Consider the following 23701-nt stretch of genomic DNA (forward strand, 5'->3'; position numbering starts at 1 on the left):
CGGCCCATCTGCCCGGCCTTGAGTCCTGGCACTTCCACGCCGCACATGCTCACTCTCAGCAGGCGCGCGGAGTCCAATGCGCAGGACCAGGGCCCCCTCCTCACGACCCCTCCCCTCGAGGCATCCGTCGCGGTGTGTTTGCGTCATCGCGCCACGCCACCACTAGAGCCCAGTTGAAGATGGCGGCAGCCGTTCTCAGTGGGCCTTCTGCGGGTTCCGCGGCTGCGGTTCCCGGCGGGCCCGGGAGTCTCTCGGCGGTGGGCTCGGGTCCACGTCTCCGCCTGATGCTGCTGGAGAGCGTGTCGGGGTTGCTGCAGCCGCGAACGGGGTCCGCTGTTGCTCCCGTGCATCCCCCAGCCCGCTCGGCCCCACATTTGCCGGGGCTCATGTGCTTATTGCGGCTACATGGGACGGTGGGCGGGGCCCAGGTGAGTCCGTAGACCGCAGGACCGCGGCCCTGTTGGTTGGCTCAGCTTATTTTGCGCCGGGGTCTTATTGCACTGTAGCTGCATGCAGTGGCGGGTAGAGGGAAGGAGAGCTGGGGTCAGAAGGCGGATCCAGGTATCTGGACGCGATTCACTCCCTTCTTTGTCAGCCTTGAGTAGAAGAAACTCAAGGAAGAGGAGGGACCTCGTTTTCTCTGTTGCTAGGTTATCGGTAGACGCTTATGAATGGGTTCGATCCCAGGCCCGCTCACGTACTAGATGTATGATCTTTAGCTTCTTTTTCCTTCGGTAGTATCTGTTTTGGGGATTGTTTCGACTGAGTGAATAGATGTATTCAGCAAATACTTACTGAGCTCTTACTGAGGGCCATATCCTGAGCGCTCCAGTTACAGATGCGATGGCAATGAACAAAATGTTATGAAACACTGTGAGAATTGTACAGTGGTATACAATAATTCCATACAATTGTATAGAATTGTATAGCCCTCTTATCTAATCTGGAACACTGAGAGATTTTTCTGAGGTACCAGAGTTTAAGCTGAGATCCTCAAGGATGAGTAGGGGGTTTGGTAGGGGAAGAAAGCGGAAGAGGCAGTTCGGTCAGCGTAAAGCTTCCGTGGGAAGGTCCTTTGGTAGGAACTGAAAAGAAGGGCGTGGTGCTTGGGGTTAGAGATGGAGAGGAAGAGAGTGGGTGCGATGAGGTGGGTAGTCTGTGGACAGGTCACGCAGCACTTTGTAGACTAGCTTAGAAGGTTCTTTGGATTGTACAGAGTAGAACCTAACATCCATTCAGTGATGTAAGCTTGAAACCCAGATGTCATTCTAGACACTTTCGTCTTGCTCAAACACCTCTTTATGCAGTCTGTTAAGTCCTTTTGATTTTATCCTTTATGTAGCTTTCCATATCCTTTCCATATCTTTCCCATTGCCCCCATACTGGCTTGAACCCCCATTATCTGACTGAGATACTAATAAGACATAACTGTCTAACCTATGATAGGTTCACTTTTAATATTATCTGCTGTGCTTCATCTTTCTCCCCCTTACCCTCCCCCAAATTCTACCATCCTTTAAGACTCAGGTACATGAGGTCTTCCTTGTCCCACCTTTGTTACTCGGACCTTCCCAGCTGTGTGCTTCCTTCCAGGAAGAGGCTTGTCACAACCTGCTGGGTGTTTCAATGATCTTTGAAATAATAATAATAATCTAGCCCCAAATTTATCAGCGATGACCTCATTTATTTATATTAACATTAGTCCTCTTTGAGGGTGACAGGACTGTGCCTCTGGTAGCTCAGCCCAGTGGTTCATGTGGTTCCTAAGTGTTCCTGAAATATTATCATCTCTTCTGCCTGTAAATGTGTGATTTCCTTCATCATCTCTTTCAAGTCTTCCCCTTCTCCCTCAGGGTGAACTACATGAACTTAATGTCTTGCTTATATTCTTTTTAAGTGTCTGAAGTCTAGAAACATTGATTTTTAATTGAAGTATAGTTGATTTACAGTGTATCAATTTATGCTGTACAGCAGAGTGACTCAGTTACATACACATTCTTTGTTATATCCCAGAATGTTGAATATGGTTTCCTGTGCTACACAGTAGGACCTTGTCTATCCAGCCTATATGTAATAGTTTGCATCTACTAGTCCCAAACTCCCAGCCCATCCCTTCCCTACCCTCCGTTCCCTTAGAAGTATTTTGAGTGAAGAAGCTAAGGGTGTTGTTGAACACCCCTTTATTATTGCCTGTATTATATTTTGGGGTATATCTTGCCTTGAATTTTTTTCTACTTGTGTTACATTGCATTCTCAGTATGGGGAACCATGTGGTAGGTTTCCTTCACTTCCCTGTAGATTTTCATTCAACGGACATTTACTGTTACGTAGCTACTTATCCAGAGAAGGCAATGGCACCCCACTCCAGTACTCTTGCCTGGAAAATCCCATTGATGGAGGACCCTGGTAGGCTGCAGTCCATGGGGTCACTAAGAGTCGGACACGACTGAGCGATTTCACTTTAACTTTTCACTTTCATGCATTGGAGAAGGAAATGGCAACCCACTCCAGTGTTCTTGCCTGGAGAATCCCAGGGACGGGGGAGCCTGGTGGGCTGCCGTCTATGGGGTCGCACAGAGTCGGACATGACTAAAGCGACTTAGCAGTAGCAGCAGCAGCTACTTATCCAGGTAGATAAGTAAGATACTATTGTTTTCCTTGGAGAATTTCTAGTTGAGATGAGAATTGAGGGTAAGTAAATAGGCCTGGAGCTTGAGAGACAAAGCGATCCATTGATTGACGCATCCGTCTGCTTAAATCACCAACTTTGTTTTCCCACACGTACTGTAAACTCAGTAGTTCCAGAATGGAACTAACCTTAGCTCACAATTTCTGGCTTGCGTCCTAGCGACTGGTCTCCTAACTGATCTTGCTCTCAGTCTTGCTCTTTTAATCCATTTCCCAGAGCTGATCCTGTTTCTTGCCTCTTAAAATCTTTAAGCACCTGGACTTTCCTGACTCCGCCTTTGCACTTACTGTCCTCTGCTTGGAAACCCTCCCTGAGCTGCTTCTCCATTCCCCACCCCAGCCCCAATCCCCCACATCTTTTCAACTTAATGTTTGTCACTGCCTTTCGGAAACCTTTCCAAACTACCTATGATTGGCTACTCTTTATTACACCATATTGAAATTATATATTCATTTTTCATATACACTTAGTACCCACACAACTGGGCTTTGAATGGAGTATTATTCGGCCATAAAAAGGAATGCATTTGAGTCAATTCTAATGAGATAGATGAACCTAAAACCTATTATACCGGGTGAAGTAAGTCAGAAAGAGAAAAATATCACATTCTAATGCATATATATGGAATCTAGAAAAATGGTACTGAAGAATTTATTTACAAGGCAGCAATGGAGAAGCAAACATAGAGAATAGACTTATGGACATGGGGCGAGGGGAAGGGAGGGAGAGATGTGTGGAAACTTATATTACCATATGTAAAATAGATAGCCAAGGGAATTTGCTGTATGGCTTAGGAAACGCAACCTGGGGCTCTGTATCTACCTAGAGGGGTGGGGTGGGGTGGGGAGTGAGATGGGAGGGAGTGTCACTCACTGTTACCTCTTGACTGTTTCACTTCCTTGTCGGCTCTTCTTATGAAGTTCAAAAGGGACAGGATATATGTAATACCTACGGCTGATTCATGTTGAGATTTGACAGAAAACAAAATCATTCTCTGTGCATATTTTTCTAGGACCATAAAGGAGGAAGTTGGAGATTGGATGCCCTTCTATTTCCTTAAAAACAACATTCCCTTACCTGACCACATTCCATCATGAAACTCAGAAAAATCTGTGTTGATACAATCTTATTCCAGTTTTTTCAGTTGTGCTAAAAGTGTCCTTTATAGTAAGAGAAACATTTCTTACGATCTTAACATTTAGAACTTTAAGGACAGGTTGGTTGTCTGTCCCTCGGGTTGGTTTGTCTGCTGTTTTCTGATGATTTTTGGCAGGTACTGCAGAAACAATATGTGACATTCCTGTTAGATTTTATAGGAGCACATAATGTCCCTTTGTCCCATTACTGGTGGTGGTAACTTTGATCATGGGCTAAGGTAATAGTTGCCACGTATCTTCATTATGAAGTTATGATTTATTCCTGTGGGGAGATTGTGTATTTTTGTGTCGTTACCCTTTTACCCACTTGTCCATTAAAGGTAGTTGCTCCCTGTTTCCCCACCAAACACCTCTCTGCCCTTCAGCCCTGCTGCTGCTGCTAAGTCACTTCAGTCGTGTCTGACTCTGTGCGACCCTATAGACAGCAGCCCACCAGGCTGCACCGTCCCTGGGATTCTCCAGGCAAGAACACCAGAGTGGGTTTCCATTTCCTTCTCCAGTGCATGAAAGTGAAAAGGGAAAGTGAAGTCGCTCAGTTGTGTCCGACTCTTAGTGACCCCATGGACTGCAGCCCACCAGGCTCTTTCTGGTGGGCTGGTGGGCTCTCATCCATGGGATTTTCCAGGCAAGAGTACTTGAGTGGGGTGCCATTGCCTTCTCCCGCCCTTCAGCCCTAGGCAACTGTAATTTTTTTTTTTTTCTATAGGTTTGCCTACTCTGACCATTTCATGGAAGTGAATCATAGAACATGTGGCTTTTGGGGTCTGACTTCTTTCCCTTAGCGTAATGTTTTTAAGGTTCATTCTTGTCTCAGAACTTCATTCCTTTTTATGACCAAGTAATATTCCATTGTGTGGATATACTTCATTTTGTTTATCCAATCATGGCTGATAGACATTTGGGTTCTTTCCACTTTCTGGCTGTTACGAGTAATGCTGCTATGAATGTTTGTGTCTGTTCTTCTTTTTTTTTTTTTAATTATTTATTTATTTTTGGCTGTGCTAGGTCTTTGCTGTGTGGGCTTTCTTTTTAGTTGCAGAAAGCAGGGGCTACTCTTGAGTTACAGTGCGCAGGCTTCTCATTGCAGGGGCTTCTTTTGTTGCGGAGCACAGGCTCTAGTGGGTGGGCTTCGGTAGTTGCTGTTTCTGGGCTTTGGAACGGAGGCTCAATACTTGTGGCACATGGGCTTAGTTGCTCCGAGGCATGTGGGATCTTCCCGGATCAGGGACTGAACCTGTGTGCCCTGCACTGGCAGGCGGTTTCTTTACCATTGAGCCACCAGGGAAGCCCCGTGTATGAGTTCTGATGAGAATATATGTTTTCATTTCTCTTGGGCATATACTTCAGAGTGGAATTGTTGGGTCATATGTAAAAGATGTTTAACCTTTGAGGAGCTGCTTGACTGTTTTCTGAAGTGGCTACACCATTTTCTATTCCCGTCAGTGCTTGTGAGTGTATCAGGACATCTTGTTCTCAACTTTCCTCCACTCAGGTGGCCTGACGGAAGGCCCCGGGCCCGCGCCACATGAAGTGCTGTCTGCCTGCCTTACTCCAGGCTCTCCTTGCCTTCCTCAGTTGACTTTATTTTCCTCTTAGCACCAGGCACCATCCAACATGCTTTTTCTTATTTGGTCACTTGTTGATTTTCTGCATCCTCTAACTAGAATATAAGCTCTCTAGCACCTCAAACAATGTCTCACATGAAATAGGTAAATAAATATTGTTAAGGAAATAGGTAAATAAATATTGTTAATCAACACTTCCCTTCATGAGAACCAGGGACATTATTTCTTTTACTCAGCTCTGGATTCCTTCATCTGACTCAGTGTATAAGATGTGTTTGTTGAGAGAATGAGTGAAGATAACGGTTAGGAAGATAACAGGCCTGTCAGAGGAGGCTGGCCCTTCAGAGGGTGGAGAGGTTACTTGTGGGGGCCCTGAAGAGGGGACCTCTTTCAGGGCTCCCAGGATGTGTGGGAAGGAGGTTCTGGCTGACTTGTCTGTGGGCATTAGCGGCTCAAAGGAAGCCAGACCAGGAGGAGGATTTGGGGTGAAGGAGTCAGGGGTCGTGAGTTCCATGTCCAGTCAGTGTGCATTTAGGGGTGCCCCTCTGTGCTCAGCGCTGTCCTGGGAGACACAGGGGCAGGAGCCTGTCTTTGAAGTCTGGCCGACAGGCTGAGTCAAACTGACTAGCCCTCTGCGTAGCCCTAATTTGCTGGGTGGGCAGTGGGGGTGGCCAGGTGAGATGTGACTTGAGGAAAGCCCACGGGACAGGCTGCTGTGTGCCCCCTACTGAAAATAGGGCAGAGGCTGAAGGCGTTGAGGGGAATGGTCTCCAGGCCATACTGGAGGTGTGACTTAGAACAGGCTCTGGAAGGGCTGGGGCAGGGGCGGGCTTGGAGAAATCCTATGTCTTTAGCATCCTGTTCCTGACTGTTTTCTTTCCTCCAGAACCTTTCAGCTGTTGGGGCGTTGGTGGGTCTCAGTAATGCTCGTCTCGGTTCTATCAAAACTCGGTAAGTCTCTAGCCCTGTTTTTTCTTCAGGGGGGATGTTTCTTTAGGAAGAGGGCCATCCATCTGTCCATCCATCGTCACCACCCTGTGGAGCCAGGAGGTTTCTCCATTGCCAAGGTGGAGAGTTTGATTCTTTTCGTGAGCTCACTTGCATTGAACCCCACCTATGGCGGCTTCCAAGAGTCCCTCGCCCCACCTTCTGTCCCCTTCTTCCCTTGCCGCCCATGCCTCACTCCCAAGTCCTCGAGTATCTCGGGAATGAGAAGCTGCTGTGGATCTGGAGTCAGGTCTCACTCTGGCCAGTGAGAGTAAGAGGGCGTTGAATGGCTTTCTCTGCAGTCTAGCCGCCTCTCCTGTGTCGTCACTCAGCTCTGTCTTACCAGGTTTGAGGGCCTGTGTCTGCTGTCGCTGCTGGTGGGGGAGAGCCCCACGGAGATGTTCCAGCAGCACTGCGTCTCCTGGCTGCGCAGCATCCAGCAGATCTTGCAGGTAAGTCCACCGCCTGGCACTCCCCGCCTCTGCCCCAGCCACGCCCTGGTCTCCATTCAGACGCAGCGCGACATCTTTGTGGGGGAGACTTTCAGTTCCGAGGGCAGGTTCTTTCTAGCAGGATAAGCTGCAAATAGATACATGCTTTTAAAGATTTTGTTATTTTTATCCACTGGGTTATTTTAATTCACCTGACCTTACACACACTCACTGTGACCTCTGACTGTTTCACTTCCTTGTGAGCTCTTCTAATGAGTGACGTCTCTGAAGCTCCTTTCTCCAGGTGTTGGATTTTTAGAATTTATTTATTTAAAGTATTTTTATTGTTTTGGCTGTGCACCATGTGGCTCATGGGAATCTTAGTTCTCCAGCCAGGGACTAAACCCACACACTCGGCCATGAAAGCTCAGAGTCCTAAACACTGGACTGCCAGAGAATTCCCCAATTTTTTTTTTCCTACTTCTCTCTTCCTCTTTTTTTTAATTAATTTTAATTGGAGGCTAATTACTTTACAGTATTGTGGTTTTTGCCATATGTCAACATGAATCAGCCATGGATCTCTTCCTCTTTTAACATTTAAATTTGTTTCTATGTTTACATCCTTTGATGACATCCCCACTTAGTTCTTCCACAAGCGTGTTCTGGGCACCTATGGCAGGCTGTGTGCTGAGTTGTGGAGAGATGGTAGGAGATGCAGCTGGACCCTGCTTTCATGGTATTTAGAGTCTCTTGCAGGGGTTGGGAAACTTTGTAGGTGTTTCCAGATAGTACAATGTTATAGGTTTTACAAACCATATATGGTTTCTGGTTGGTTTTTTTTTTTTTTTGGCTGTGCTGCATAGGCTGTGAGATCTTACTTCCCCTGCTGCTGCAGTTGTGTCTGACTCTGCGATCCCATAGATGGCACCCCACTAGGCTCCCCCGTCCCTGGGATTCTCCAGGCAAGAACACTGGAGTGGGTTGCCATTTCCTTCTCCAATGCATGAAAGTGAAAAGTGAAAGTGAAGTCGCTCACTTGTGTCGGACTCTAGGGACCCCATGGACTGCAGCCTACCAGGCTCCTCCTTCCATGGGATTTTCTAGGCAAAAGTACTGGAGTGGGTGCCATTGCCTTCTCCGCTTAGTTCCCCTACCGGGGGTCAAACCTGAGCCCCCTACAGCGGAAGCGAGGAGTCCTTCCACTGGACAGCCAGAAATTCCCATGGTTTCTGTTGCTGAGTGTTCCTTTGTTGGTTTGTTTTCCAACCCTTTCAAAAATGTAATAACCATTCTTAGCCTGTGGGCACCCACAGGCCAGAGTTTGCTGACCTGTGTTCTAGTGGAAGAGAATAATTATACAATGAATGTGAAGAACTAAACTGTGGTAGGTGCTCTGGAGGTAAAGAAAAAATATAGTTCTCTGAAAGCATGTTAACGAGAGACTCTGAGCCAGACCAGAGTGGTGTGGGTGTAGCGATCAGGGTCAGTGGTTCAGGGAGGGCTTTTCTGCTCTGATTAGTAGGAGTACATTGGGCTGAGAAAGTTTTCGAAGTGTTCTAAGTGTGCAAAAGCCCTGAGAGAAAAGGCGTTTGACTCATTTGAAGAATTTTAAGCAGGCGGGTGTGGCAGGGGTTGACGAGATGCATCTCGGGAAGTAGGTAGACGGGGACTAGGCCGTGTGTGGTGGTGTAGGCATATTAAGAAATTCGGTGTTTATTCTTGGAACAGCGGGAATTCATGGAAGGTTTTAAGCAGGGGGAAGGAGGTAGTGTTGGTGGTGGTGGTGATGTGAGCAAATTTTCATTTGGAAACGCCACTCTGGCCACTGTGTGGAGACAGGATTAGAACGGAGCCAGAATGGCGGCAGAAAGCGGAGCAGTGGACACTGAAGCCAGATTGCCCTGGGGTGAGCAGTGAGTGGGAGAAGGCATGGGATTGGGGAAGATAAGACAATCCTGTCAAGACATCTGGCTCCACTGGTAGGGCAGAGAAGCTCGGCAACACCTGAAATCGGGCACATGGAGCCCGGGCTCAGGCGAGGATTTTCAGGGGGGGAGAGATGCTTAGGATGGGAACAGGCACAGATGCCAGCAGGAGGAATCCTTCTGAAGGGGCTGGAGACGGGGGGCTAGTTAACAGTGTGAGGTGGTCCTGAGAGGAAGGGGTCGGCGGGGGGGGTTGTCCTCAGATGGGAAGCCAAGATGCAGTTTTTAGTTTGGTGGTGGGAAGCTGAGAGAGTTCCCATCTCTGGGCTTCAGGCTTCTCTGAAATCGTAGGTCAGGTTACACAAAAGCGACGGTGCCGGAGAAGAGCTGAGCAGCGGAGGGAGCTAACCAGTGAGAGACGCAGTAGGCGTGCCAGACGGTGTTGGGGCCCGTTTGTGGCTGGTAGACCCACCGAGCCTGACTTCTCACAAGGGTTCTTGTTTGTTTCATTGACATGTGGCCACTGGTCTAGCAGGAGGTAATGTGCTGAATGCTTTTTCCTTAGGTATATGTTAATTTGTTAGGAAAAGTCCTCAGACTTCAAACCATTTTTCTTCCATGAGTTCAGGGTAGGTTTGAGCCAGCCCCATGCAAGCTTGGCGAGATGGGTGGCTCTGTTGTGGCTGAGACTTCGGGCCGGGAAGTGCTCCTCTCTGTCCTAGCAGGGGATTGCAGTGTGGGAGCAGCAGGAAACTCTTGAGATTGTTCAGTGAGATCTTTAAGGCGTGGCTTCGTTACTTCCCCCCCCAACCCCTGAACATTCCTAGGACCCCAACACCACAGTACTAAAGTGCACACACACATCCTTTCTCTGGATGATTGTGTTACTCAGTTGCTCCGTGTCGCTGATACACTCTGTCCCCAGGGGATTTGCCAGGAATGGGGGCGGTCACTGTGGAGTTTGTCGGAAGCTCCATGTTGTCATGTGGCTCGTTCCTCCTCCTCTCGGTGACTTTGAAGGCCAGGTGGGAGCATGAGTTGTTGTGCTGTTTAGTCCCAGGACCCGCCCCCACCATGGAGCTGGCTGTGACCGTGCTGAAGGACCTACTCCGCTATGCGGCCCAGCTTCCTGCAGTCTTCCGGGACATCTCCATGAACCACCTCCCCGGCCTCCTCACCTCCCTGCTGGGCCTCAGACCGGAGGTGAGCCGCCTCTCAGCTCCCTCAACCCTAGGCCCCTCCAGTGCTTGCTCTCATTCACACCCACTGGATTAGAGACTTTGATGGGAAGTGATTGGGGAATGGGATTGAAGAAGTGAGAAGAGGGAGGGGCTGAAAAAAAGTGTAAGGAGAAGAGACCCTGAGGGGTGGTGGGGTGGAGATGGATGGCTTCTGGGGACGCTGGGCTCTTCCTGACCATCTGTTCTTCCCATAGTGCGAGCTCTCCGCGCTGGAAGGAATGAAGGCCTGTATGACCCATTTTCCTCGAGCGTGCGGGTCTCTCAAAGTAAGTGTTCATAGAAACTCTTCTTCCTACCAACATGATCGCTGTTTTACTTCAGGTTCCACCGTTGAGATTTATAAGCATCTGTCTGCACAGCTCTAATTAATTTTCTAACGATTTGTCTATTTTAGGCTGTGCTGGGTCTTCGTTGCGTGCACAGGCTTCTCATTGCAGTGGCTTCTCTTGCTGTGGAGCGCGGGCTGTGTGGTGTTTGGTCTTCAGTAGTTGTGGCATGTGGGCTCAGTAGTTTGGGCTCCCAGGTTCTGAGAACAGACAGGCCTAGCCGTTCCGTGGCATGTGGGGTCTTCCCAGTGTAGGGATCAAACCTGTGTCTCTTGCATTGGCAGGCAGATTCTTCACCACTGAGCCACCAGGGAAGCCCTCACCTCATAGTTTTAAACGCATTCTCATTTAACTCTCACAGATGAAGAAACCGAAATTAGATAACTTGCCTGAGGTCTGAGGCCAGGCCCAGACTCTGCCTGGCCTCCTCTCTCTGCCCGGCCCTCTCTGTGCCTCTCGGGCACCCTGCCCATTTCCCTACCGTCCTGGTTACTCTGTTCCCAACTCTCTGTAACTGCCTCCAGGAAGCCTTCCTGACATACTTTCCCGACATCAGCCTCCCCAGCGCTTTGCTCTCCTGTTCCTGACCAGTCTCCCTCTGTCCCTTCCCCACCCGGTCCCCTGGGCTGTGATGGCCGTGTGAGGGGCGCTGAGCAGCAGGGCCGTGCTCGGTCAAATAGGCAGGGTGGACGTGGGTCAGGGTGGGAGGAAGGAGGCCAGTAAAAGAATTAGAGTTTTATTTTTAAGGAGATAACAAAAACAAATACAAATGGTCATCTGATTCGGCCAAAGCAGTAACAGTTAAAGGGCCTCTGGAATTGGTACATTTGTTGTCTGCAGAATAATTCTGATGCCAACTTGTACCTAAGAACAAATAGGTGCTCCTCTCCTGATTAAACTCTCTCCCTTGGTTTGGTGTACTCGACATTGCTCGCCAAACCACTGGGTTTTCTCAGATGGAAGCGCAGGTCTGTGGGGAACTGGAATTAGTGGCAAATTAATAATTTTTTTTGTATAACTCATGTGATTAATCACAGTAATTTGTATTACTATACTCGGTATTGCTAGTTAAGGGGGGGTTTGCCATTCAGGCTTTCTTGAAAGTCAAATCACATAGTTCTATGACCAAGTCAAAAAAGTAAAAAACAGAAAGGGGACTGGTACCCACTACCTGCCAGGCTCTCTGCTGTGTCTGCCGTGTGTCATCTTGTTTTACAGTAATTCTGCGGAGTTGCTGTCACCAAATGAAACAGGAGACAGGCCCAGAATGGTTTGACTAACCCAAGCCTATGTATCTGTAGTTGTCAAACCAGGGTGTGAGCAGGAATTGCTTGCCTTTCAAGCTTGTGTTTTTTTCACCAAACTGAGCCCCACAGGTGGTTTTAAGAATGTGGACAGGGTTGGCAGCTAGGCTTCTACACTGATGGCAGCTCTGCTCCATTGTTGGTGGCATGGGAAGGCTTGTGAGCGTGTCATGGGCACCTGTGCTGTGGTCCGGGAGTGTCCTTACTGAGGCTTTACTAACAGGTTACTTGCAGTATTTGAAAAGCCCCAGAGCACATGGTATTTCTCAGGGAACGTGGGGTCATGTCCTTGTTGACGTTTTGTTTTCATAGGAATGCCACTCCTGGCAGGTGATAGAATCTTTGGTTAGCAGGGCAGGACTTTATCAAGAAGGCATTTGGAGTAACTCAGGGATTTTACTGAATTGTTTTGTTTTGTTTATAGAGTTTACTAAGTTTAGTGAAAACTACCTTTCTTCTAAAACTGTAAATTAACTTCTCAAATTACACAGGCTAGGTCTGTGTCTTTGACTCTTAATGGTGACAGTTTGTGAGATTTTACTGCATAAGCCTGTTTCTGTTGAGCTTGGTTTGGGGTTATCTGTGTTTCCCTGCTGGAGAAGGAAATGGCGACCCACTCCAGTGTTCTTGCCTGGAGAATCCCAGGGACAGAGGAGCCTGGTGGGCTGCTGTCTATGAGGTCGCACAGTCGGACATGGCTGAAGTGACTTAGCAGCAGCAGCAGCATCAGTGTCTCTCTGCACCGCCCCCCCCAGAAAGTGGAAGGAGAACTGAGTGTTATCTGTGGGGTCAGGATTTGGGTAGTCACACTAGACTGTGAGTCCTCTGCTTGTTGTTTAGTCGCTCAGTCGTGTCTGACTCTTGCGACCTGTGGACTGTAACCCACAAGGTTCCTCTGTCCATAGGTTTTCCAGGCAAGAATACTGGAGTGAGTTTCCATTTCATTCACCAAGGGATCTTCCCGACCCAGGGATCGAACCCAAGTTTCCTGCCTTGGCAGATGGATTCTTTACCACTGAGCCACCATGGAAGCTAGGGCCTTTAATTTTCGTTGTGAATGGTCAGGAGAATTGATCTATAACTCACAATCTCTTGTTAGATGGCATTTTTGAAGGCATGGCCTTTTGAGTACCCTCTCCAAAGCAAGCAACAGAACTTATGCTGTTACAGCATGTGTATGCCTTTATTTCTTTGAGGACACAGCGTCGTCTGGAGAATGCCCCTGTTAGGAGTTTGGCTTTGTCTGTTGCCAGTGTGGCAGACAGGAATCTGTCGTGCACAGACGCCCCAGGGGCAATTTGTACTGGAACATCTTGCAGACCAGTGCTTGGGAAGTGGATAGCTAGGGTGTGTGTCTGCTCTCTGTTCCACCCCCTAGAAGCTCCCAGGGCAGCTGCTGTCTCCAAGTTCAAGACTCCTCCCAAATGAGGCATCTCAGCATTCTGGGTCCATGAAGTCAGTCTGTCCAGGCTTCACCTCTCCTCCTCCTCAACACATTGATTATTTGTTCTGGAATGAGTGGGAAAACTCACCGCCCTCTTGAGGGACACCAGGACATACCATGTACGCAACATGCTTTTGTTCCTGGTGAAATGTCCCAAGTGAGCCATTACTTTGGTTTGCATTTCAGGTCATTACAGGTGGAACTGTGTGATCAGGGCCGTGTCCCTGCACTCTGCTTGACCGTGGTCACATAAGCAGACCTCTGTTGGCTTCAGCGACCTGGCTTCCTGGGTCTCAGGGAGAGCATGAGCAGGAAGTTGGTCCAAAGGGCTGAGCGCCATTGTGGATGAGGCTTTGGCAACTCTAAGAAATAGCATCCCTGGAGAAGCCGGCCAGGAGCCCAGGGGTTGGTTGCTGCTTTTGGTTTGAAGTGTTCAGAACCCTGCCCCACCAGATGTGAGAGTGCTGCCCGCGTCGTTGGAGGCCTCATACCCTGGGGTCAGCCGTCACAGTGCTGTCTGTCTCCCCTGGGAAACCAGGTGTGGTTCCCGCCCCAGGGCGGCAGCAGGGAGCCCTGGAGGGTGGCTCCTGATTCACTCTGCTGGGCTCTGCGCCGGCTTCCCCCTGCTGTCTGCCTTGTTTTCTGGAAGTTGACTTTTGACCCCGGTGGGGTCCATACACACTCGCCTGGGATTTAAGGCCCAGCCTGCTTCTCCATGGGCCCCGTGGGAGACTATTGCTCTCCTCACTGTGTTGGCCCGTCCATCTCCTTACCTGGCTCCTCCAGTTTCTCCCAAGCCCAGCTCAGTCCCTCCAGAGCCACCCTCTTTGGTTCCAGGTCATGATATTTCATACATTTGCCTTCCTGTTACACCCGCTGAAGGTGGAAATCTTCTGCTTCAGTGTTCTTCTTTTTGTGCCACGGATCTCTTCTCTGGATGTTTTTCAATTAGTAAAATACGTGGAATTGCAGGGAAAGTGTGATAGAATGCACATCTTTGTTAACATGTCAAGTAACAGAATCCAGCAGCAGGTCTGATGAGTCCTGAAGTTTCATGATAGTGATGCCTGTGAATGAGATGCCTGTTGACAGCTGTAATGTGAAGTGAAAGTGAATGATTCTGCTGGTAACAAAGGGACTGCTAATACTACTATAAATGGAGACTTAGTCTCCATTTATAATTGAAAGAAAAATTTACATTTTATTTATAGGCAAGTGAAAATGATTTTTTAAAAAAACTTCCCGTCCATGTTCACAGGTCTCTTTGATTCTGCCCCCAGATAAGTGGGGCCCCAGTTACATGTTGCCTCGTGGGTGCTGCCAAGCAGCAGGCAGGTCTTGTTGACTGACTGACCAATCACTGCTCTCAGCTCACTGCCCCCATCTTACTGGTCTACCTTCCCTTCTCTGTCTACTACATGCTACTCTCACCGCTCCCAGCCCCGGCCCGGTGCTCCTGGTGTGAGCTGGCAGGGAGTTGGGGTATGGAGGCACCTGCTGTTCAGTGCTGTGTCCTCTTGGCTTGAGGGTGCTGTCACTCTGCAAACATTGGAGGAGGGGCCCCGTGGTCTGTGGGGCACAGCCCCAGAGCAGGGAGGCTGAGGACAGGGGCTGACGTTCATTTTCTACAAGTGTGCGTCTGCCCCTGGGCACAGCACCCCTGAGGGTGTGCTGCTTCCTCGTCTGCAGGAAAGAGAAGGGCCTGAGATCCTGGGCCTGGACCCTGCTGCCGGGATGGCCGGGGCTCTGTCTCTGGCCCTAGAAGCTGACTCCCCAGCCTCCTCCTCTCTCTCCCCATGATCCAGGGCAAGCTGGCCTCGTTTTTCCTCTCGCGGGTGGATGCCTTGAGCCCTCAACTCCAGCAGGTAAGGGGAAGGAGGGAGACAGTGGGGAGCCTGGGGTCTGAGCTGGTGCTTCCCCCCACCTCTTGTTTTCTTGTTTTTCTATTTTTCTATTCTTGTTTTCTATTGCCGCTTTTCTCTGCATTTTCATTCCCCTCCCTGTCAACGCGCAGTACACACCAGTAGGGGCTTCTGCCTCCCGGTCTCTATCTGTGTCTTTCTGCCTCTTCCATTCCATCTCCCCTCCTAGTGCTCTGACCTCCATCTTCCTGGGCGCTGGTGGGGTTGGGATCCACGGCTGGGCTGATTCCCACCTGATCGGGACCCTCTCTCTGGCAGTTGGCCTGCGAGTGTTACTCCCGGCTGCCGTCTCTGGGGGCCGGCTTCTCCCAGGGCCTGAAGCACACGGACAGCTGGGAGCAGGAGCTGCGCAGCCTGCTGGCCTCTCTGCATAGCCTGCTCGGGGGCCTGTACGAGGGCGCGGAGGCGGGTAGGGCCCGCCCGGCTGACACTCTGGGACGGGGGATGAGGGGTCCTGGGGGGGCGGTGAGGGGACCAGGGGAGACTGGTCCAGAGAAGTGGGGCTGCTGATTTCTAGGCAAAAGGCAGTAGGTAGAATATGGGTGGGTCCTCCACCTGAATGGAGGCAGGGCTGGCGAGTAAAAGTGGCTGTGTGTCTGTCCAGCACCCATGCAGTATGAGAGCCCTGGGGCAGAAACGTTGCTGTCCTCCTCAGAAGACGCGGACGCCCACACCCTTCTCCGGCTTCGGCAGAGGTTTTCGGGGCTGGCCCGCTGCCTGGGGCTCATGCTCAGGTGCGTGAAGGAGTGAGGAGGGAGGCGGAGAACCGCACTGGGGACCCCACGCTGAGGGTCTCCCTGCTTGATCCTCTCCAGTTCTGAGTTCGGGGCGCCCGTGTCCGTCCCCGTGCAGGACATCTTGGATCTCATCTGCCGGACCCTCAGCGTCAGCGCCAAGAATGTCGTGAGTGGAGCCGGCCCCGCTGGTGGCCCCTCCCTGGGACCCTGGGTGGCCGGGCAGGCAGGCAGGGGCTCCCACAGCGTGTGGTCCTGACTCGTCCAGCTGCTCTTACGCCTGCGCTCCTGACCCGCGCCCGCCAGCGTGGATGGGCTCCCGTGCTGCGGGAACGCTTGGAGCAGGTGCTTCCCCAGCCGACAGTGAGCTGGGCATCCACTGAGTCAGCGCCGAAGGGTTCGGCCTCCCTGCCCCGTCCTCCTTCCCCAGTCTGTTGAGGACGGTGGTTTCGTCCTTTCGGGGGAGTTGGGGCCGGGGGTGGCTTCCTTACTTGCGTGTATGCAGTCTTTTGCCTCCACCCTGTCTCCGTTTCCAAACTCCCAGTCTCACTCTCTTCCTCCACTCCTTATTTGCTGTTTTTTCCCAGAGTCTGCTGGGAGACGGTCCCCTGCGGTTGCTGCTGCTGCCCTCTCTCCACCTCGAAGCCCTGGACCTGCTCTCGGCGCTCATCCTCGCGTGAGTGGGTGACAGGAAGTGGTGCAGGGTTTGGGACGTGCTGGGAGCAGGGGTCACCATTCTGTCTTCGCCCCCAGGTGTGGAGCACGGCTCTTGCGCTTCGGGGCCCTGATCAGCCGCCTGCTTCCCCAGGTCCTCAATGCCTGGAGCATTGGGAGGGAGAACCTCGGACCGGGCCAGGAGAGGCCCTACAGGTGACCATCCAGGAAGGGAGTAAAAAGGAGGGGGTGGTGGTGGTGACTCGGTGCTGCCAGGCTGGGAGTGGGGACGTGGCCTCCCTCTCACAGGCACCCTCTGCGCTCCCTGCAGCACCGTGCGGACCAAGGTGTACGCCGTCCTGGAGCTCTGGGTGCAAGTGTGCGGGGCCTCGGCGGGGGTGCTGCAGGGGGGCGCCTCGGGGGAGGCCCTGCTCTCCCACCTGCTCAGCGACATCTCCCCGCCGGCGGATGCCCTCAGGGTGAGAGGGGCCTCCCAGCACCCCTGGTCCTCACCCGATCCAGCCTCCCGACCACCCTGCCTTCCTGCTGGCTGGTGTATGATCCGTGTTCCCTCCCCCGCCAGCTGCGCAGCCCCCGGGGGAGCCCTGATGCAGGTTTGCAGACCGGGAAGCCCAGTGCCCCCAAGAAGCTAAAGCTGGATGTGGGGGAGGCCATCGCTCCGCCCAGCCACCGGAAAGGGGACAGCAATGCCAACAGCGATGTGTGTGCAGCTGCGCTGAGAGGTGGGTGAGGCCTGTGCCCTGCACCTTGGGGCTGGGAGGGTCTGGAGACACTTGGAGGGGCCGGGTGTCCTGGTGGAGGGAGTAGGAAACACGCAGAGCCGGCTAAGAGCCTGCCGAGGGGCTGCACTCCCCCAGGGCTGCAGGTGGGGCCTTGGGTCCTGCTGTTGGACGGGGTGCTGGTGTTGACCCGCCCCTCCAGGTCTCAGGCGTCGTCTTTGCACATCCTCTGTCCACAGCGCGTGCTCGTGTGTCCTGGAGGGCGGGGGAGAAAGAGGATGAGACCCCTGCCCTGCGGAGCTTGCACGCCCCAGGCCTGCTGCTGGAAGCAGAAGTGACTTTCTGTTGGGGCCCACATGTGCACTGCCCTCCAGCCTCCTGTGTGGGGCAGCGTCAGCGCTCCCCATGTGTAAATGCACGTTTATAATGTATCTCCATGTGAATTACATAACGTTCACAGCTTTGTGTAGTAGAGGTCCACTCATCAGCCCCATTTTATAGTTGAGAAAATAGGAGTCACGTGACTTGCCCCAGGTGGGCTGGGCAGAGCGGACACTCCCCTGGCTGCCCATCGTGTCAGCCTCTCACACTTGTCTCCTTCCCCAGGCCTCAGCCGGACCATCCTGATGTGCGGGCCTCTTATCAAGGAGGAGACTCACAGGGTGAGGGGAGCCTGGTCCCCACTGGAAGGGGTACTGGTGGGGGTTCATTCGGACCTGGGTGCAGGCCCTGAAGAACGGGCGGGTCGTCTGGCGGCGTCTGCAGGTGTGCACTCTGTCCTTCCAGCGACTGCACGAGCTGGTGCTCCCCCTGGTCATGGGTGTCCAGCAGGGCGAGGCTCTCGGCAGCTCCCCGTACACCAGCTCCCACTGCCGCCGGGAGCTCTACCACTTGCTGCTGGCCCTGCTGCTGGCGCCGTCTCCTCGCTGCCCACCACCCCTCGCCTGCGCGCTGCGGGCCTTCTCCCTGGGCCAGCGAGAGGACAGCCTGGAGGTAACCACTGTGTGGGCCGCGTCCACCGCGGTGTCCCCTGCCCAGTACCGTGACAGCCCGCGTCCTGATCCTTTCTCGCCCCTTCTTCTCCCAGGTCTCCTCTTTCTGCTCAGAAGCCCTGGTGACCTGTGCGGCTCTGACCCACCCCCGAGTTCCTCCCCTGCAGTCTGTGGGCCCCACCTGCCCTGCCCCGGCCCCAGTCCCACCTCCGGAGGCTCCAGCTCCCTTCAGGGCTCCAGCCTTCCACGCCCCAAGCCCCCTGCCCTCAGCAGGCCCCATGCCTTCTGCAGGCCCTATGCCCCCGGTGGGCCCCCTGCCCCCCACACGCCCTGGACCTCCAGCCACAGCCAACCACTTGGGCCTGTCTGTGCCAGGCCTGGTGTCTGTACCCCCCCGGCTCCTTCCTGGCCCTGAGAACCACCGGGCAGGCTCCAGTGAGGACCCTGTCCTGGCCCCAAGTGGCAGTCCCCCACCTACCATCCCCCCAGATGAGACTTTTGGGGGGCGAGTGCCCAGACCAGCCTTTGTCCACTATGACAAGGAGGAGCCGTCTGATGTGGAAATCTCCTTGGAGAGCGACTCTGATGACAGCGTGGTGATCGTGCCTGAAGGGCTGCCACCCCCGCCCCCGCCTTCCTCGGGCACCACGCCCCCTCCAGTAGCCCCCGCTGGGCCACCTGCAGCTTCCCCTCCTGTGCCCGCCAAGGATGAGCCAGAAGAGCTGCCTGCAGCCCCAGGGCCGCTCCCGCCCCCTCCCCCGCCTCCTGTTCCCGGCCCGGTGACGCTGCCACCACCCCAGCTGGTGCCGGAAGGGACGCCTGGTGGGGGAGGCCCCCCAGCCCTGGAAGAAGACATGACGGTCATTAACATCAACAGCAGTGATGAGGAGGAGGAGGAAGAAGAGGAGGAGGAGGAGGAAGACGAAGAGGAGGACGAGGAGGAGGATTTTGAGGAGGAGGAGGAGGAGGAAGAGGAGTATTTTGAGGAGGAGGAAGAGGAGGAAGAAGAGTTTGAGGAGGAGTTTGAGGAGGAGGAAGGTGAGCTGGAGGACGAGGAGGACGAGGAGGAAGACGAGGAGCTGGAAGAGCTGGAAGAGGTAGAGTTTGGCCCGGCAGGCGGGGAGGTGGAAGGAGGAGGGCCTGCGCCCCCGAGCCTGCCTCCGGCGCTGCCCCCTGCCGAGTCTCCCAAGGGGCCTCCGGAGCCAGGACTGGAACCTGGGCTGCTGTTGGAAGTGGAGGAGCCAGGGACCGAGGAGGCACCTGGGCCCGAGACGGCCCCCATGCTGGCCCCCGAGGTGCTCCCCTCCCAGGGGGAGGTGGAGAGGGAAGGGGGGAGCCCCCCTGCAGGGCCACCGCCTCAGGAGCTTGTGGAGGAGGAGCCCTCTGGGCCACCAGCCCTGCTGGAAGAGGGGGCTGAGGGTGGGGGTGACAAGGTATCACCCCCCCCAGAGGCGTCTGCAGTGGAAGAGACAGAGGTGGAGGCGGCAGCTCTCCCCCCGGAAAAGGTGAGGGGGCCTGGTGGGGAGGAGGGGTGGGAGCGACACGCATCCTGACCTGGTCTGTGCCTGCAACTGTTCTGAACTTTTTGTTTGCCCCTGGAAGGAGCAGGGTGACACTGCTGCCATGCTGGCCGACTTCATTGACTGCCCCCCGGACGATGAGAAGCCGCCCCCTGCCTCAGAGCCTGACTCCTAGCCCGCCCCACCTCGCCCTCTTCTTTTCCAATAAATTCACATCCTTCAATAGCAATGGCTGCTTCTGCCTTTTGCCACCATGCTGTCCCCAGGCAGAGGCCAGGTGTCTGCTGGGCTTGGCCTGTACCCACAGTGTTTCCCAGGCGTCCTGTGAGCCCCGCTGTCCATAGAGGAGCCATTGACCTACAGGGGCTGCTCTACAAGCCAGTGTCAGAAGTTCAGCGCGTTGGCCCACTGCTCCTGCTACACTAAGTGTGTGCTCGGTTGCCTGGAGAAGTGAGCAGCCCTGCTTCTGCTAGTCCGGGCGGCAGGGCTGTGATGGGATGTATGAGACTGAGTATCCCAGTGAGTGAACCTGTTATAACACACACACACACTGCCTTGGTCTAAAAGAGTAGGCTGAGTGACTGATAGAAGTTTAGAAAGTTATGATACGGTATAGAGTTTAGTCAGGGACTCCTGTGAATTGGAACCGGGGCGTCCTAAACTAACAAGGGGCATCCACCATGGGTATGGACGATGCATTCTAGGGCTGGTCCTTGCAGTGACAGTACCCCCGACAGGAATCTGACAAGCTCACTGTCGGCCTTCCTACCTGCTCTTGAGGTTTGTACGTTTCCCAGCCAGGATCTGATCCCTCTGAGCGTTGGGAGACTACAGATCCTAGGACTTGGGGTGCCTATGTGAGCATCAATACAGCAGTGTGTATGTGAGACAGTATCGAGGCTTATAGGCTTGAGGTAGGTGCCTTGTGGGTTTTTTCAGCCTGTGAACGTAAGTGCCTTGGAAGTGCAGAAAAGGGAGTGACTTCCTAGCTGCACGTATCCTGAACAGCCTCTTTGAGAAGTGACATCTGAGCTAATTTGTGGAAGATTAAGTAGATGTTTAAAAAATATTCCTGCCCTCCCTTCCCTAACCCGCCAGAAGGGAGGAGATAAGATGGAGTAGAAGGACTGGAGCTCACTTCCTCTCATGAAAACAACAAAATCACTGCTCGCTGCTGAACAACCATTGACAAAACGAACTTAAAAACAATGCCGTATATGCAAAGAAGAAAACAAGATGGTGGGCGGGGTGCTCATGTATGCCTGGTGGATGACCCACAAACTGGAAGATAATTATACATCTCAGACCCACAGGAGAGTTCTGAGCCCCATGTCAGCTCCCCAGCCTGGGGGTCTGGTATTGTGAGGAGCCCCCAGAGCATTTGGCTTTGAAGGCCAGTGGGGCATGAGTGCAGGAGCTGCACAGGACTGGAGGGAGCACACAAGTTCTCACGGGCACTGCGACCCAGGGCACAGGCTGTAACTCCATAGGAGCCTGGGCGAGACCTACCTGTGGGTCTTGGAGGATCTCCTGGGGAGATGGGGGTCGGCTGTGGCTCACTGGGGGAACAAGGACACGGGTAGCGGAGGCCCTAGGGAATGTTCATTGATGGGAGCTCTCTCAGGATCAATGGAACAGGATAGAAAGCCTGGAAATAAACCCACACACCTATAGTCAGTTAATCTATGACAATGGAAGCAAGAATATACAATGGAGAAAAGACAGTTCTCTTCAAAAAGTGGTGCTGGGAAGACTGGACAGCTAGATGTCAAAGAATGAAACTAGAACATTAATGTCACACACAAAAGTAAATGGATTAAAGACCTAAATGTAACATCAGATACTGTAAATGGGTCTGCAACCTCCAGGATCTACTGCCTGATGGTCTGAGGTGGAGCTGATGTAATAATAGCAGAAATAAAGTGCACAATAAACATAAGATGCTTGAATCATCCTGAAACCACTGCCCACCCCCAGGCCGTGGGAAAACTCTTCCACAAAACTGGTCCCTGGTCCAAAAAGGTTGGGGGCTGCTGCTGTGAAACTTAGAGAAACGGAGAGGCAGAACACTCTTTGACATAAATCACAGCAAGATCTTTTTGGATCTACCTCCTAGAGTAATGGAAATAAAAACAAAAAGAAACCAATGGGACCCAATGAAACTTAAAAGCTTTGGCACAGCAAAGGAAATTATAAACAGAAAACCCTTGCAATGGGAGAAAATATTTGCAAACGAAACGACCGACAAAGGATTAATCACCACAATATTCAAACAACTCATGTAGCTCAATATCAAAAACAAAAAACCCCAAACCAACCCAATCAAAAAATGGGCAGAGGATCTAAACAGACATTTCTCCCAGGAAGACATACAGATGGCCAAGAGGTACGTGAAAGTAATGTCTTGCCACATTTGTTACATTCTGAATTCCTGTATGTGCGTATTTGGGTCTATTTTTTGACCTTGTGTTCTATTCCATTGATCGCCCTGTGCATGCTTATTTATTGTGGCTTTATGACATGTTCCAATATCCGGTAGAAAGAGTAGGTTATTAAATTGGTGTTAAGCAGGGTAGCAATGCCAAAGAATGTCAAACTGCTGCACAACTGCACCCATCTCACATGTTAGCAAAGTAATGCTCAAAATTCTCCAATCTAGGCTTCAACAGTACATGAACCAAGAACTTCCAGATGTTGGAATTAGAAGCTGGATTTAGAAAAGGCAGAGGAACCAGAGGTCAAACTGCCAACATCCGTTGGATCATCAAAAAAGGAAAATAATTCCAGAAAAACATCTACTTCTGCTTTATTGACTACGCCAAAGCCTTTGACTATGTGGATCACCACAAACTGGAAAATTCTTAAAGAGATGGGAATACCAGACTACCTGCCTCCTGAGAAATCTGTGTGCAGGTCAAGAAGCAACAGTTAGAACTGGACACAAACTGGTTCCAAATTGGGAAAGGAGTACGTCAAGGCTGTATATTGTCACCCTTATGTTATGCTTATTTAACTTGCAGACTACATCATGCAAAATGCCAGGCTGGTGAAGCACAAGCTGGAATCAAGATTGCCAGGAGAAATATCCATAACCTCAGATATGCAGATGACACCACCCTTGTGGTAGAAAGCCAAGAAGAACTAAAGAGCCTCTTGATGAAAGAAGAGAGTGAAAAAGCTGGATTAAAACTCAACATTCAAAAAACGAAGATCGAGGCATCCAGTCCCATCACGTCACGGGGAATAGACGGGGAAATAATGCAAACAGACTTTACTTTCTTGGACTCCAAAATCACTGCGGACAGTGACTGCAGCCATGAAATTAAAAGACACTTGCTCCTTGGAAGAAAAGCTATGACCAACCTAGACAGCATATTGAAAAGCAGAGACATTACTTTGCCGACAAAGGTCCACTTAGTCAAAGCTATGGTTTTTCCAGTAGTCATGTATGGATGTGAAAGTTGGACTATAAAGAAGTCTGAGCCCCGAAGAATTGATGTTTTTGAACTGTGTTGTTGGAGAAGACTCTTGAGAGTCCCCTGGACAGCAAGGAGATCAAACCAGTCAATCCTAAAAGAAATCAGTCCTGAATATTCTTTGGAAGGACTGATACTGAATCTCCAGTACTTTGGCCACCTGATGTGAAGAGCTGACTTACTAGAAAAGACCCTAATGCTGGGAAAGATTAAAGACAGGAGAAGGGGATAACAGGATGAGATGGTTGGATGGCATCACCTACTTGATGGACATGAGTTTGAGCAAGCTCCAGGAGTTGGTGATGGACAGGGAAGCCTGGCGTGCTGCAGTCCATGGGGTTGCAAAGAGTCGGACACAACTGAGTGACTGAACTGAGCTAAGCAGGGTAGCAGGCATTGGAGAAATCAGTAGTACATTATTCAAGATATTTCTCTAAAGGGATTCACAATCTGGCAATAGAACACTCTGAATAAGGGTTCCTCTAGGATAGCCAGCAGCTGGATATGTGGGGTTTGGAGCTGAGGAGGGGGGTGGGGGCTACTGAGAGATTTGGGGGGGCAAGTCACCCTGGGGACACAACTGGAGAAAAAAAG

At 51.9% G+C, this 23701-nt stretch overlaps 1 protein-coding gene and 1 long non-coding RNA gene across 3 annotated transcripts in view; one reads left to right on the plus strand and one right to left on the minus strand.

Moving 5' to 3' along the window:
* Positions 1-32: 32 nt before the first annotated feature.
* Positions 33-19879, plus strand: PELP1 (proline, glutamate and leucine rich protein 1). Its single transcript, XM_005906044.3, is given in 18 exon segments — positions 33-428; positions 6298-6362; positions 6745-6850; positions 9809-9821; positions 9824-9957; positions 10190-10261; positions 14875-14934; positions 15250-15400; positions 15596-15725; positions 15807-15894; positions 16313-16401; positions 16479-16595; positions 16711-16858; positions 16963-17122; positions 17726-17781; positions 17906-18112; positions 18207-19616; positions 19714-19879. Coding segments are annotated over 18 exon segments (3348 nt in total). The 5' UTR covers positions 33-179; the 3' UTR covers positions 19807-19879.
* The window catches only part of LOC138992082 (uncharacterized), a 135566-nt gene continuing 128972 nt past the window's right edge, over positions 17108-23701 (minus strand). The window contains exons 6-7 of one of the 2 annotated variants that reach the window (XR_011467931.1): positions 21141-21279; positions 17108-17374 (exon numbers count right to left, since the gene is read on the minus strand). This is a non-coding gene — a long non-coding RNA (uncharacterized lncRNA). The remainder of the gene's footprint in view (positions 17375-21140; positions 21280-23701) is intronic. The other variant, XR_011467930.1, reaches the window with a different exon arrangement.

The sequence above is a fragment of the Bos mutus genome, chromosome 19 (assembly GCF_027580195.1).
Source record: "Bos mutus isolate GX-2022 chromosome 19, NWIPB_WYAK_1.1, whole genome shotgun sequence".
NCBI lineage: Eukaryota > Metazoa > Chordata > Mammalia > Artiodactyla > Bovidae > Bos > Bos mutus.